General features: G+C 36.8%; 2 protein-coding genes across 2 annotated transcripts; one reads left to right on the forward strand and one right to left on the reverse strand.

Moving 5' to 3' along the window:
* The first annotated feature begins 6067 nt into the window (after positions 1–6067).
* LOC139122948 (uncharacterized) lies at positions 6068–9527 on the forward strand. Its single transcript, XM_070688837.1, has 5 exons — positions 6068–6513; positions 6971–7088; positions 7536–7757; positions 8130–8221; positions 8425–9527. Exons 1-5 carry the CDS (start codon positions 6145–6147, stop codon positions 8698–8700), a joined length of 1077 nt encoding a protein of 358 aa, XP_070544938.1. The 5' UTR covers positions 6068–6144; the 3' UTR covers positions 8701–9527.
* Positions 9528–11437: 1910 nt separating this feature from the next.
* Positions 11438–14838, reverse strand: LOC139123385 (uncharacterized). The gene is made up of 4 exons (XM_070689535.1): positions 14257–14838; positions 13475–13630; positions 12793–12910; positions 11438–12136 (listed from the first exon to the last, which is right to left on the reverse strand). Exons 1-4 carry the CDS (start codon positions 14808–14810, stop codon positions 11438–11440), a joined length of 1527 nt encoding a protein of 508 aa, XP_070545636.1. The 5' UTR covers positions 14811–14838.
* Between the last annotated feature and the right edge of the window lie 1728 nt (positions 14839–16566).

Raw genomic sequence — 16566 nt, forward strand, 5'->3', positions numbered from 1 at the left:
TGCGTAATCTTTTGTCAAGTAAACTTTCGACCAGTCCCCTTCAAAATCAAGAATAAAAATTAGGGGTAACCATGCAAATTTTGGCACTAGAGAAACAAATCACCAATTATTTACCGATATTTCAAATTCAAAATAGGCGCCATCCCTGTGTTATCTCTACTGGGAAAATCAAATTCCTGATTTTCTAAAAAGACTAAGAAGATGAAATTGCTTGTTACTTCAAGTTTTAAAATGAGCCCCCACAAATGGTGAGCCAAACCAATATTGAGGATATAGCGTCCGAAAAACTGTCCCCGAGCTGCATTCTATCTTAAGTTTTGTTTTGATCAGTGTTTCAGCACTGTTTGGGTGAAAATGTTCATATTTCACATATATTTCACATATACATATAGTGTTCCACTGAATGTAAATTGCTAAAAGGTTGTTTACATACTTCAGTAAACTTTTCTAAAATGAAGAACAGAATATAGTATTTTCGCGAATTAGAGTTTGTTCCATTAACATCAAAGATTTCACTCTGAGAAGTTTTCGTTCCTGATAAGTAACTCGTACGTTAGTAACGTGTCCTCAAAACTTATTTTGTCAGGTCAAAACGAGGAAGATAGAGGTAATGGTGGGATTAGATGGAGCCGGTATGGGAGAGGAAAAGGGAAATGCGAGATATATATCTTTCACAATTTCGACGATTAAAATCAGACCAGCATCATTTCTTTAATTTTATCCGTATTTATGTGAATATTTACACGTACAAAAGGCTTACCAACAGTAGCCTTTCTAAGACTGACCTTTTACGTAAAGATGCAGGCCTGGACAATTGTGTTTAATATGTCACATTCTATAAACTGAGGACAGAGCAGCATTACTTAAAACTGTTCTTCCATATTGACTTGAATTTTGTTACGCACTACATTGATTGACGCCCTGACATTGACTTCCTTGATTGACATCCTTTCGACCTCACGATGCCTGTAACATTGCACTTTGGAATTATATTCCAAACACCAATCAGGCTAATTGACCATTAAACTGATAAACTCTGCCAATGTTATTGCGCGTGAACGAATGCTTGCCAAAATCATATTGCACAGTAATGCATTCATCTCGACGACACCCACGACTGAAAATTATTGCAGATCGGTGATTAACGTGAACGAAATTCGGCTGATTGTCGCAACGGATTTTGTGCTATCCCGAAAGAATCGGTAACCAGAGCAAATGCGAAGACGTGTTTCTATGGAAAGCCGTAGCTGTCTTAAGTGACGTTAAATGATGATTTGATGAACATTTGTTATATGGTAATGCGCATTTGTTATATGGTGATGCACATTCGTTATAAGGTAATGGGTATTCGCTATATGGTGATGTATGGAAAACCGTAGCTGTCTTAAGTGAAGTTAAAATGATTAATGTGCATTTGTTATATAGTGATGCATATTTGTTATATAGTAATGCGCATTTTTATATGGTGATGCACATTCGTTTTATGGTGATGAGCATTCATTATATGGTGATGTGCATTTGTTATATAGTGATTTGCATTTGTTATATGGTGATGGGCATTTGTTATAGAGTGATGGGCATTTTTTTTATGGTGATTGGCATTTGTTATATTGTGATGGGCATTTGTTATGTGGTGATGGGCATTTGTTATATAGTGATGTGCATTTGTTATATGGTGATGGGCATTTGTTATATGGTGATGGGCATTTGTTATATGGTGATGGCATTTTGTATATGGTGATGCACATTCGTTATATGGAGATTAGCATTCGTTATATAGTGATGTACATTTTTTATGGTGATGTGCATTCGTTATATAGTGATGTGCATTTTTATATTGTGATGCACATTTGTCATATGGTGATGAGCATTCGTTATATTGCGATGTGCATTTATTACATAGTAAAGTGCATTTCTTATATGGTGGTGTGCATTTGTAATGTGGTGATGGGCGATTGTTATATGTTGATGTGCACTTTTGATATGGTGATGCACATTCGTTGTATGGTGATGTGCATTCGTTATATTGTGATGTGCATTTATTACATAGTAAAGTGCATTTCTTATATGGTGGTGTGCATTTGTAATGTGGTGATGGGCGATTGTTATATGGTGATGTGTATTTTTGATATGGTGATGATCATTCGTTATATGGTGATCAGCATTTGTTATATAGTGATGGGCATTTGTGCATTTGTTATACAGTTATGTGCATTTGTTATATAGTGATGTGCATTTGTTATATGGTGATGGGCATTTGTTATAAAGTGATGCGCATTTGGTATATAGTGATGCGCATTTGTTATATGGTGATGGGCATTTGTTATATAGTGATGTGCATTTGTTACATAGTAATGCGCATTTGTTATGTAGTGGTGTACATTTGTTATATGGTGATAAGCAATTTTATATGGTGATGCACATTCGTTATATGGAGGTTAGCATTCGTTATACAGTGATGTACATTTTTTTATGGTGATGTGCATTCGTTTTATAGTGATGTGTAATTTTATATTGTGATGCACATTTGTTGTATGGTGATGAGCATTCGTTATATTGCGATGTGCATTTGTTACATAGTAATGCGCATTTGTTATGTAGTGGTGTACATTTGTTATATGGTGATGTGCATTTTTGATATGGTGATGAGCATTCGTTATATAGTGATGGGCATTTGGTATATAGTAATGTGCATTTGTTATACAGTTTACGGCATTTGTAATATGGTGATGTGTGTTTGTTATACAGTGATGGGCTTTTGTTATATAGTGATTGGCATTTGTTATAGAGTGATGTGCATTTGATATATAGTAATGGGCATTTGTTATAGAGTGATGTGCATTTGATAAATAGTAATAGGCATTTGTTATAGAGTGATTGGCATTTGATATATAGTGATGGGTATTTTTTATATAGTGATGCGAATTTGTTATATGGTGATATATATTTATTATATAGCGAGTGGCATATGTTATATGGTGATGGGCATTTGTTATATGCTAATGCGCATTATTTATGAGGTGATGCGGGTTTGTTACATACCGATGCACATTTGTTGTATGATGATGCAATTTGCTTTACAGTGAAGGGCATTAGTTATATAGTGATGGGTACTTGTAATATTATAATGAGCATTTGTTTGTTGTCATGGGCATTTTTAAAATTATAATGGGCACCTCCTAATATAATTTTCACGGTACGACCGCGATCAGAGTTAATAAAGTGTCCTCTGAGAAGCCGGAAGTCCGGCAGAATCCCAAGGGAGGACAGTCTGGCGAAGTTGTGTGTTTGGTTTTCACGGTCGAATCGGTTTAAGTTACATGAAGCTGCAATAGTTGTAGCCGACGGGCTGTGCGCCGGCTTTTTTCTGCCTTGTTGGCTGTGTAGCGCAGCGCCGACCCGTGTATGGGCCGGCGCTACACAATTGTCGCCCAGCGCTACACGGTGAACACTGTAGAAAAAGCCGGGGCACGGCCCATAGGCGACACTGACTGCAGCTAAGTTACTGTTTATACCCAAGGAATTTGCAACAATAGCAACAGTACCGTCGCGGATTCTGAACTCTGAACAATTCTGCTCGACATTGCACGGCTATCTCTGTGACCACGAAATGAATGACATGCTTCGATTACCGTATATGTAAGGCCGGGGCTAAAGACATGGTACGGGTGTACAAAACGAAGACCAAAGAGCGAAGACCGAAGACCAGACCCCAGAATTTAGATTAAAGGGACAATACACTTTAACGGCAAGGACGGATCGAACTTTATAGTATTCAGTACGCAGTACGCAGTAATTACGCTGTTTCAGACATAATACAAGCCAAATTACTATCGCATCGGAGTCAAACTGAACACTCGGCTGTGCGACTTGATGATATAACAATTGCTGCTAACATTTCAAACACAATACACGAAGTTAAAGTGAAATTAAGCCAATACGGCGAAATATGGCCCTTAAATACCGGAGATATCGCAGGTCTTTAATTTGTACTTTTGACTTTGACAGATACGGCAAATCGCTAGTATTGGTTTCGGATTGCGATTCTCAAATAGGCGCAACTATTTATCGTCCATATTTCGTCGGGATTGATTCAATTAGTGAAGGAGTGAGTTATTCATCCACATCTTTATCAAAAATGGTAACATGAATCATTAAAACCAAAAATAATTGCGCGTATTTGAAAATCGCAATCCTAAACCAATACTAGCAGCTTGCCGTATCTGTCAAAGTCAAAAGTACAGAACGAAGACCAGCGATATCTCTGGTATTTAAGGGCCATATTTTGTTGGTATTGGTTTAATTTGTGAAGAATAATGGGAGGAAGTCAATTCCTTGCAAAAAAAACTGAATCAAGTCATCCTTAGAGATCTGCGTACTAAACATAAATGTAATTGGACTGGCGTCTTTAAAGGAGAAGATTTGAATACAAAGACTTCGAAGGATGACGACGAACGACGAAATAACGCCGGGTGGCCACCTACATGATAAGCTGCGCGTCGTTGACAACAAAGCTCAAAAAGAAAAGAAATGATTGAATATAGTCTGGTCGCAAGGTCAAGTATGTCCCATCAACAAAACATTGACGACTTCACGCTGATTACAGGGCGTCGTCCTTGACGACCACGTCATTCATCGACAAGCTGATTGGGTGAGAAGTAGACTATGGAGAGATGAGAGATATACAGAGAAAATAAAGATTAACAGACATACCAACACACACTTATACAGAGTTAAGTCACATGACGGTGAGAATTGGCAATTACACCTGGTAGTTTGACAGTAGCCTTTCTATGATTGATCTTTTACATATTGGAAATTTAAACTCCAGGCCTGGACAATTTTGTTTGATATGTCATATTCTACGGATCAAGACAAGCAGCATTACTTAAAACTGTTTTTTCCATATTGACTTAAATTTTGTCACGCACTACATTTATTGACGCTCTGTATAAGTACACATACTTTCGACCTCATGATAGCTGTAACATTGCACTTTGGAATATATTCCAAACACCTATCAGGCTAATTAACCATTAAACTGATAAACTCTGTCAATATTATCGCGTATGAACGAGTGCTTGCCAAAATCATATTGCACAGTAATGCATTCATCTCGACGACACCCACGACTGAAAATTATTGCAGATCGGTGATTAACGTGAACGAAATTCGGTTGATTGTCGCAACGGGTTTTTGTGCTATCCCGAAAGAATCGGTAACCAGAGCAAATGCGAAGACGTGTTTCTATGGAAAGCCGTAGCTGTCTAAAGTGAAGTAAAATGATTATTTAATGTGCATTTGTTATATAGTGATGCACATTCGTTATATAGTGATGAACTATTGTTATATGGTAATGCGCATTTATTATATGGTGATGCACATTCGTTATACGGTAATGCACATTGATTATATGGTGATGCACATTCTTTATATGGTGATTAGCATGCGTTACATAGTGATGCATATTTGTATGGTGATGTGCATTTATTATGTGGTGATGCACATTCGTTATATGGTGATGACCATTCGTTAGATGGTGATGTGCATTTGTTATAAAGTCATGTGCATTTGTTATATAGTGAGGAATATTTGTTATATGGTGACGTGCATTTGTTATATAGTGATTGGCATTCGTTATATGGTGATGGTCATTTGTTATATAGTGATTGGCATTTGTTATATGGTGATGTGCATTTGTTATATGGTGATGGGCATTTGTTATATAGTGATGTGCATTTGTTATATAGTAAGGCATATTTGTTATATTGTGATGAGCATTTGTTATATGGTGATGGTCATTTGTTATATAGTGATTGGCATTTGTTATATGGTGATTGCTTTTGTTATATAGTGATGAGCATTTGTTATATGGTGATGGGTATTTGTTATACAGTGATGCGCATTTGTTATATGATAATGAGCATTTTTATATGGTGATGCATATTTGTTATGTGGAGATGAGCATTTGTTATATAGTGATGTGCATTTGTTATATAGTAATGTGCATTTGTTGTATAGTGATGTTCAATAGACCATTTTCCGCGATATGCGAGATCTCGCGAGATCTAGTTGTCGCCTTGACAACCAGCAGACGACACACGACACAGGTCAAATTTCTGTAAACAATATTTGCGTAACAATATGGGGGTCAAACGATGCGCTTATCCTCTCTGTAGAAGTGATTCACGGTACCAGCACAGAGAGTACATGACAGGTGTGTCCTTTGTGCGATTTCCGAAACCAGTTACACAACCGGAAAAATGTGATCGTTGGATCCGAGCTTGTTGTCGTGCCGACGACTTTGGTAGGCATCGGATCACCCAGGACACCTACGTTTGTTCACGGCATTTCGTTGGTGGCAATGGTCCGACTGAGGACTATCCAGATCCGATACCTGCTACTGCAAGGGGACCAGAAGTGAGGATTTTCGAGCAAAGAAAAGTGAGGCCACCACCCAGAGATCGAACGTCGCCAGCCATCGAAAAGCGGAGAAAGATAGTGAAATCACGGGTGAGTGTCATACTTAGATCGCGTTGTTTACCCTTGCCTTGTTAGCTCGTATGCCGCAGTTGTGAGTTATATATATGCTAGATCGTCGATACCAAATCTGCAACTACGTCACGCCTATTCATGGAGGTATAAGTCTCCTCCCTCCATGGTCTGTAATAACTCAGTGCAGTGTACATTTATCGCTTCAGGGGCTAGGGGTATACGTTATCATCATCACATGCATTTGTTTTCCCAGCGATGCTGTGGATTTAGAAGAATAATAAACCTGTTTCTGTACATTCTGCTAATAGTTGCTTTGAATGGTTTTCAGATTGGTCCCACATGACAGCACTAACAGCAGGCGTGCCAAACCTTTGTAGTTTATCACACCCCAACATGGTCCATCGTCACCTTGTCGATTTTTGTATTTGCTTGTTTGTTTTAGTTTCATTCATTTAATTTCATGTTATTTCCTCAGGTCACGGTTAACAATGAAAACGAAGGCACAGTCCCTTCAACAAGCTGCCAAGTAAAGCCTGTGGCTGCTGTCCCTATACTGTCTTTGAGGCCAGTCAACACTACACATCAAAGTTGTGGTATGTATACTACTCAGCTTGTCTTTTTATGTTAGATTAGCATAGAATATATTTAGTTCTTGTTTTCAATTTATAAATTTTCTTCTGATTATTAGCTGAGTATTTTTCTCATTTTATCATAAAAAACTCTGAAGTGGATTATTTTCATCTTATTCTGAAGAGTTTTCATTTTGATGATAGATACATAATTAATTTATAAATGTATAAATATATACATAAATAAGTAAATAATTAATTAATTAATTAATATCAAAACAGTATAATATATTTCACAGTAAGTGAAAGGTGGGGAAAATTTGAATTTCAAATAAATTATGAGAAATGTTTTGCATTCTGATGAAATTGTATTGTTAATTTGTATAACCTGTAATTGTTGGTTATTTCATTGAGAGGGACTGTGGTATAATCAGTATTTTTCCATATCATATAATTTTTATCATATTAAAGGTACACCAAACCCTGTCAGTCACAAGACACCAAGTCCTGTCATCTGTCACAAAGCATCACAAGCCACATCATCAAAATGTGATGCAGTTACCCAGACAGATATCACCATTGAGCATCTGAAGCCCTATTCTGACCAAGCATTGACTGACACAAAGATCATGAAGCGACATATGTTTATGCGGGATGTGAGGAGAAACAACAAGTCATGTAAATTTTACACAGGTACAAACTTCATTTCTCAGAGTCTTCAAATACTCTTTTGAATCAAAAAATAAGAGGAACAGGTGCTATAATTTTTATGTGTTTTTTTAAGTGTTTTCACTCTATGCATTTAATTTAGTTTCTTGCTCTACTCCTAAAACATGTTGAAATGCAGTTTACAGTGTACATGTGAATAAAGAATTGTTGTTCACATTTGAATTTTGGTCTTGACTATTATTTGTCAACAATAATCTTCAATAACAGTATTGATGGTGTGTTTATCAGACAGTTTCTGGGTATCTTAACATGATTTAGGGAGTAGAGCAAGCAACTGAAGTAAATACACAGACTAAAATCAAAACAAATATATTTTAATGTGTATTTTCTCTGTAGGTTTGGTTTCACTACAGATGCTGATGTATTTGTTCAGATGGATTCAGGCTAAGGCAGAAAGGATAACATTGTGGAAAGGAGAAAGTACATCTGTAAGTACATGTAGTATGAACAACACAGCCTGTATGTGGAATGTGATAGTTCAGTTTTGTAATATTCTCATTGGCTTAATATATTAGTTTATAGGCCTGAGCACATGGGGTCATATCAAGTGGTAGTAGCACTGGAGGTCAAAGGCCAAATACCAATTCCTTTTCAATATTGGATTTACAATCTTTCATGCTATCTTTTACAGAATGTTCCCAGAAATAAAAGTGGCTGTGGACGTGCATTGACTACTTTTGAAGCGTTCATAATGGTTATGGTGAGATTGCGGAGAGGTCTGGATATAGACCATCTTGCAGATGTTTTTGGGGTTTCTTCTGCAACTGCCAGTCGATACTGTAACACGTGGATTGAGTTTCTGTTTAAAGAATTGTCTTTCCTCATAAAATGGCCTACACGTGATCAGATACGAGCTTCTCTTCCTAAATCATTTAAGAAATTCAAAAAAAACAATTGCTGTTATTGATTGCACAGAATTTTTTGTTCAAAAGCCATCTATACCCTCATCACAGAGAATTACTTGGTCATCATACAAACATAACAATACTTTCAAGATTTTAGTTTCAATATCTCCTAATGGTGCCTTTACTTTTGTTTCTGATCTGTGGTCTGGCTCAGTATCTGATCGACGTTTAGTGCAAGACAGTGGTTTTCTAAATAATATTAATGCGGGTGATGATGTAATGGCAGATAGGGGGTTTCTTATCCGTGATTTACTAGCTCTTCGGGAGCTACTTTGAACATCCCTCCATTTACGCACGGAAAACAACTCAGTAGTGCAGCTGTGACAAAGACCAGGCGGATAGCCAGTGCACGTATCCATGTGGAAAGGGCAATTGGGAGACTGAAGAATTTCAAAATTCTTCAAGGTATTTTCCCACTGAAATCCAAAAACATAATGAATCAAACAGTCAAACTATGTGCTCTACTGTGTAATCTTGACAGAACCTTGGTTAGATAAATTACAAGGTGTGCTCTGTTTGAGTCTCTTAAAAGTCTCTTGTAAATTTTTGAAAGATCTGTGGATTTATAATCACCAGTTGCTTTTTGTTATTTTTACCCATCCTGTAATTGTTTCTATATGGACACGTTTAAAGTCTGAAAGAAAGAATTAATAATAATAACAATAATTACACTTATCAAAGAAAATTAATATATATTTCATAATTACTTATTATAAATTTCCTTATTTATAACTTATGAAAAAACAGAGTAGATTTCCATTTTATAGATATATTTATTAATATTTTTATATTTTATGAATAAAGTTCAGACAATGTGTTTTTACATGTCATTGGAGTTTATTTCTTTCAGTATTAAGTACCAATCACAGACAATACATATGGACACTTTCCTAGTGAAGTAATATGCTACCTTGACACACATACATACTACTAATTCAGGTATAAATTGGCAAGTCCATACTTCTGCTAAAATTCTTTATAATTTGACAGTTGTTTGTTGGAATGTGAAATTATATGCACATTCAATCACTAAAAATGAGTTTTATAAGAAAATTATATTATACACAATGAAATGTTCTTTGCAGCAAATCTTCCGGTAGATACAATCAGTGGAATTAATATGTACAGTTCCCTGCACCAAGACTTTCAGTAGATACATTCAATGGAATTTATAAGTGCAGTTCTCTGCACCAAAAAGTTTCAGTAGATTCAATCAGTGGAATTTACTTAGTGCAGTTATCTGCACCAAAACTTTTAGTAGATGCAACCAGTTGAATTCACAAGTGCAGTTCTCCGCAGTAAAACTTTCAGTAGATTTTATAAATGGAATTTACAAGCGCAGTTCCCTGCACCAAAACTTTCAGTAGATACAATCAATGCAAATTGCAAGTGCAGTTCTCTGCACCAAAACTTTCAGTAGATACAATCAATGCAAATTACAAGTGCAGTTCTCTGCACCAAAACTTTCAGTAGATTTAATCAATTGAATTTACAAGTGCAGTTCTCTGCACCAAAACTTTCAGTAGATACAATCAATGCAAATTACAAGTGCAGTTCTCTGCACCAAAACTTTCAGTAGATTTAATCAATTGAATTTACAAGTGCAGTTCTCTGCACCAAAACTTTCAGTAGATTTAAGGTAGCTATATACCTTTTAGACACTTACAGACTTTTATTTTTTTCTCAATTGAACACGTCCAAAACCCCAATAAAGTATACATTTTCTGAAAGCCCTGATATAGAGCTATCCGACCAAGCACAGTACACAGTCATTATTTGCATAAGAGTCATGTGACAAACATTTTGCTGAACCTTCTAAAAACCGGTTTTTCCCACCTTATGCAAACATGCTGCAAGATTTCCAGTTGGAATTTCTTCATTGACAAGCCTTGACAATATCCTTCAAAACCGTGTCTGCGATTTTTTCCCGGAGGCTCCATTCAAATTATATGGCCCGATAATTAAAATTCCTTGAAAAGCACCTTCATCTAACACCTTTAAGAGCGCATTAAAAAAAAACAAAGGCAGATAAAGAAAATCCCAGACACGGTTTTGAAGGATATTGTCAAGGCTTGTCAATGAAGAAATTCCAACCGGAAATCTTGCAGCGTGTTTGCATAAGGCGGGAAAAACCGGTTTTTGGAAGGTTCAGCAAAACGCTTGTCACGTGACTCTTATGCAAATAATGACCGTGTACTGTACTTGGTCGGATAGCTCTATATCAGGGCTTTCAGAAAATGTATACTTTATTGGGGTTTTGGACGTGTTCAATTGAGAAAAAAATAAAAATCTGAAAGTGTCTAAAAGGTATATAGCTACCTTAATCAATTGAATTTACAAGTGCAGTTCTCTGCACCAAAACTTTCAGTAGATACTATAAATGCAAATTACAAGTGCAGTTCTCTGCACCAAAACTTTCAGTAGATACAATCAATGCAAATTTCAAGTGCAGTTATCTGCAGCAAAACTCAGTCAATGGTACTTACATATGCATTTATATTTGCAATTATTTATCAATTATATCACATGTATATCCTTAAGCAATAGCTAAGAGTCTTGGCACTACATATTTTTGGAAGAAAACATTCAATTTCTCAACCATATGGAAAAAGTACTGTTCATTATAAGTCACAGTGATAATATGAATGCCTTGTTTTGAATAAATCACAAGATCACACTCCTGCAGTTGGTAGATTCCCAGCTGTCCCTGTATCTGGGCATAATACATGGATGTATCTTTTATAGACCATTTTCCATCAAGTCTTCCTGGCATCCTTTATCCTTTGCAGCATCCTTGGGTGATTTGTACCGCCGGGCAAATGGACACTTTATTTCCAAGAGCTTTGGCTGATGCTTTGGTTTACAACGACATGTGACAACACCATCAGTTGAACAGCCAAAAAATGGTCTTCTGTCATCGACTCTGAGACCAGGCACTCTGACATTAAGATGCTTATGTTTTCTTCTCTCTATAGCCCTGTACATCTCCCTGGCTTTACCTTCTTTCTTTCGCCCCCACTGTGGCGCTGGTAAATCTTCCGACGGAACGGTTCCCTCCCCCAGTATTTTGTCAACAGTTTTTGTGGGATCTGCAGATGGATCTTTCAGCAATGTGTTTGCCCGACTTGTAACTTGTCTAAACTGTGATGCTGTTATGATACCTTTCCGAAGTTCATGCCAGATAGTGTTCTCATTCTGACCAACTGTTTGTCTTTCTATTAATTCCACCTCCTCTTTTGTGTACTGGACATTTTCAACAAACATAGCAGCTAATGTTTGGGTGGATGCTTTAAGATGTTCATTGAGGTGGGTCCTTAAAAACATACGTAACTTGTTCACCATAGCCAGATGTAAACAAGCTTCTGCAGATTCACTCTCAGGATTATTTCCCAAGGTTGGAGGCATCAACAAAGTTAGAGCAGCTGCTCCTGGTGATATCTGTAAAACATAATGAGAGCAAATTTGAAGCATAGACATGATATTTCACCACTCTTACAAGTCATCATAATTATTTACACAAAGCAAGTAACTGTATCACCTGAACCACCAAGTTGATCATCACCCAGGCAACAAGGATGAACAAGTTATTATATGTGTTGATTTGCCAGAGGATTGTACCAGAAAGAATATTGTTAAAAATACTGAGTCAGACATATTACATGTATACTACACTTACCCAGTTTGGTCTGACAGCAACAAATAAACAGAGGCATGACAGTTACAAATGGAGTATCCAAATAGCAAACATGTGATATAATTTTGAACAGTATCAAAATAAAATTAAAAACCTTAAAAGTTCATCTGCTTTACCTGACTGTATGTTCAATCAGAGTTTAACCCTTGATTGCTGTGATTTTTCCTGCCAGAATTTTAGTGCAACATTTTACTACTTTTTGTGACTTTTTTCTGTAAATTTTTATAATTTTTGACTGAATAGAAATCACATTTCATAGCTACACTTTTTTTAATTAAAATTTTGGCAAAAATCTAAAAAAAATCATCCACTGTACCACTTAAAATGTGGATTCCAGCTCCCCACGCCACTAGAATTTGCTCAGCCCTGTATATAGCGTACAACACACTTTCCAGCTTACCTGTGCAAGGCCTTTGGCAAACAATTCTTGTTGTATCTGGGATAATGGTGTTCGGTCATCTGGGTGTCTTGGGTCAAAATCACTGTCCTGTGGTGTATTTAACTGTGGCACACTATAACTGGAAATGGAGAACAGAACATTGAACAGATGAAATCTATAATATTATAAAGGGCCAGTAGCTGTAACTTTATTGGTTTTTAGCTTTTTCCTCTGTATAATATATCAGTTTTTTGTTCAACTCCACAAAAATTAAACATGTGTAGTCTTCAGCTCATAGACAAAATGAAGACAAAGTGAATGCTATCACTGACATTTGAATTTTGATCAGAAAAGTGTTACTAATCATACCAAAGTAACCAACCAGCAACAATTTTTATGTAAAAACTATAGCGTTCATATAAGAGTATCTTTATCAATCAAAAGTGTCTTTCGATTCAAACCGATGCAAACATTTGAAAAATTATACTGCTTATGGATCAGCGTGCCATCGAAGCCAGTCTTTTCAGTCATGTGATGCAAGAAAATTTTCAGTTGGATAGGAAATTATACATGGTGACTCCAGAAAAATTAGCAACTATTCAAACTGACTCAAAAATTTTCTTTGAGTTTGTTAGTCAGAGGGCACACTGTGATCATTCAACAAAGTGGCACAACACTATGAACATTATAGAAAAAAACTCACTGTGCTTGTTTGATTTTTAATCTTTTAATTGGAACAGGCTGATCATGTTCCATTGGACGTCTTTTCCAGAGACATGGACCATCTGTAACTGAGGATTTTTCAAAACTCTCTACTTCATAGAGGGCAGCAGCAACATGGCGACATGCACCATCAGCACTGTAATGAAAAAAGAACATCACCATTAGTAACTTTAGTCATTGTATTTTAAATATATTATTAAACAATACTAAATGAAAGATGATATAAGCTGCTAACACTAACAGACAGACTCTACCGCCTATGGTGTTTCACAATTAGCAGGATGATATTGGGAGAAATGTGTAATGTGTTACTTTCATAGTGTAGCTTCAATTTCCTGAGACAAGGGTACATTTAAACAACTTCTATATATTACTTGAATATTATCACACATGCTACTAATGCAAATATGAAAATATATTTTGAAACATTTAACAATTTATCTCCCAACTTTCCCTGTTAAGCTGCCATATTTTGGGCTGAACCAATCTAGTATAACATAATCAATCACTCAAATACATATTCAATGTGGGATTTTAATGCAAGCCATTTATACCTTTACACTTTGCAGTAAATTAGTGGTTGAATTTGATAACCAACATCAACAACCCAGAGCAAATGAAACAAGTCAGTATACCGGTATTGTGGCAGTTTATCTTAGTGTATCTTTTGATGAAAATATCCCAACAATCTTAAATGAACGAGACCCAGCTTTACCATAACGTAAACTTTACATAATTAACAAGATTAATATTGACACTTACCCTCCAGGACATTCACAGTAGGCAGCCATGATTTCTGAGTGTGCCTTATCCATTAGAAACCATAATGTGTATGTAGACTTACTGAGATAAGTTTTATCTTTTTGAGTCGGTTTTACCTGGGCTTTAAACGCGCCAAATGTACTGGCTTCTGATATTTGTGTGTACTGTAGGTCGAAGACATGACCATCATAACAAAGTCTGAAGTCCTCATACGACTTGTAAGCCCTTAGCTTCTTCCTGTCGTAGTCTGATCTGTGACATATCAGATAATTAAAGACGTCGCACAGTCCAAAGTCCGGTATAGCACTAAAATCCGTCGAATACCCAGGGAGGTTGAGCGGATTGTCGAAACTGCAGCCAAGATCAGCTAGTCTCTTGGAAACATCTCTCTTGGGATCATGACCAGTCATATCTGGGTCTTCCTCAAAACCAGCATCGCGGACAGCCTTGGCGAGAGTAACGAGGATATTTTTGCGGTAGTTCCAAGTTGAGATACCAAATTTCCGCAAAAAATCTTTCAACTGTGGAACGGTGAGGTTGTCAAAATCCCCCATGTTACTGTTTTATCAAAATTAAGTCGTGATAAACAAACAAGTCATCGTTGATGACACAGTCCCCACTTGTTAATGGGTGCTTTGATTACAGGTCCTCAGAGAGGAAAGAGTCCTCTTCATTAGGTCTGTGATAAAAATACTTTTGAATAAATTTGCTTGATACTTGTCTGAGTTGTAGTTCAGGACATGAAAAAATCGTAATAAAATGGCCACATGGTGGCCATATTGGATCGAATCACAAAACAAATCAATGTGCATATGTATGACACAGGTCAATGTCCTTGTACCAACTTTGATTAAAATTGGTTGAAATATGCCTGACTTATGGCTTTGTACATGAAAAAATCATAAAAAAATGGCCGCACAGCAGCCATATTGGATCGTATCACAAAACAAATTTACATGCATATGTATGACATTGGTCAATCTCCTTGTACCAACTTTGAATAAATTTGCTTGATACATGTCTGAGTTATGGTTCTGGACATGAAAAAACGTAATAAACTGGCCACATGGCGGCCGTATTGGATTGAATCACAAAACAAGTCAATGTGCATATGTATGACATTGATCAATGTCCTTGTACCAAGTTTGAATAAAATTGGTTGAGATATGCCTGAGTTATGGCTCTGTACATGAAAAATCATAACAAAATGGCCGCACGGCGGCCATATTGGATCATATCACAAAACAAATTGATGTGCATAGCTATGACATAGGTCATTGTCCTTGTATCAACTTTGAATAAAATCTGTAGAAACATGCCTGAGTAATGGCTCTGTACATAAAAAATCGTAATAAAATGGCTGCCTGGCGGCCATATTGGATCGTATCACAAAACAAAGTGACGTGCATATGTATGACATAGGTCAATGTCCTTGTACCAATTTTGAATAAAATCGGTTGAGATATGCCTGAGTTATGGCTCTGTACATGAAAAAATCGTAACAAAATGGCCGCACGGCGGCCATATTGGATCGTATCATAAAAAGAATTGACGTGCATATCTATGATATTGGTCAATGTCCTTGTACCAGCTTTGAATAAAATCACTTGAAACATGCCTGAATTATGGCTCTGTACATGAAAAAATCGTAATAAAATGGCCGCCTGGCAGCCATATTGGATCGTATCACAAAACAAATCGACGTGCATCTGTACGACATATGAAGTAATCCTTGTACCAAGTTTGAATGAAATTGCTTCAGGCATCTCTGAGATATCTGCGTGAACGGACGGACGCACAGACGGACGCACGCACGCACGCACGCACGGACGCACGCACACACGCACGGACATGACCAAACCTATAAGTCCCCCCGGACGGTGTCCGTGGGGACTAAAAACTCTCGGCAGACTATGAAAACGAAATCCGACGACGACGCGACGTCGTCTGCACACAAAGACCGCCATTTTGACTCTGAGTGAAAGTTTGTCCTGTGTGAACTTTGTCCTGTGTCGATGTCGAAAGTACCGAAATGCCGCATCTCGCGAGATTTCATACGAGACGGAAAATCATCTATTGTTATATTGTGATGTGCGTTTGTTATATGGTGATATGCATTTTTATATGGTGATGCACATTCGTTGTATGGTGATGAGCATTCGTTATATAGTGATGTGCATTTGTTAGATAGTAATGTGCATTTGTTATATGGTGATGGGCGATTGTATATGGTGATGTGCATTTTTTATATGGTGACGCACATTCGTTATATGGTGATTAGCATTCGTTATATAGTGATGTGCATTTGTT

This window comes from Ptychodera flava, chromosome 22, assembly GCF_041260155.1.
Source record: "Ptychodera flava strain L36383 chromosome 22, AS_Pfla_20210202, whole genome shotgun sequence".
In the NCBI taxonomy this organism is placed as follows: domain Eukaryota; kingdom Metazoa; phylum Hemichordata; class Enteropneusta; family Ptychoderidae; genus Ptychodera; species Ptychodera flava.

Excerpts from the sequence above, each read along its gene's own strand:
- LOC139123385 (XM_070689535.1), bottom strand. The coding sequence starts at position 14,810 with ATGGGGGATTTTGACAACCTCACCGTTCCACAGTTGAAAGATTTTTTG. Across the intron at positions 12,911-13,474 it reads TTAAAAATCAAACAAGCACA|TTATAGTGTGCCACAGTTAA; the intron begins GTGAGTTTTTTT and ends CTCCATTTCCAG. Across the intron at positions 12,137-12,792 it reads TTGCCAAAGGCCTTGCACAG|ATATCACCAGGAGCAGCTGC; the intron begins GTAAGCTGGAAA and ends TATGTTTTACAG.
- LOC139122948 (XM_070688837.1), top strand. The coding sequence starts at position 6,145 with ATGGGGGTCAAACGATGCGCTTATCCTCTCTGTAGAAGTGATTCACGG. Across the intron at positions 6,514-6,970 it reads GAAAGATAGTGAAATCACGG|GTCACGGTTAACAATGAAAA; the intron begins GTGAGTGTCATA and ends TTATTTCCTCAG. Across the intron at positions 7,758-8,129 it reads GTCATGTAAATTTTACACAG|GTTTGGTTTCACTACAGATG; the intron begins GTACAAACTTCA and ends TTTTCTCTGTAG.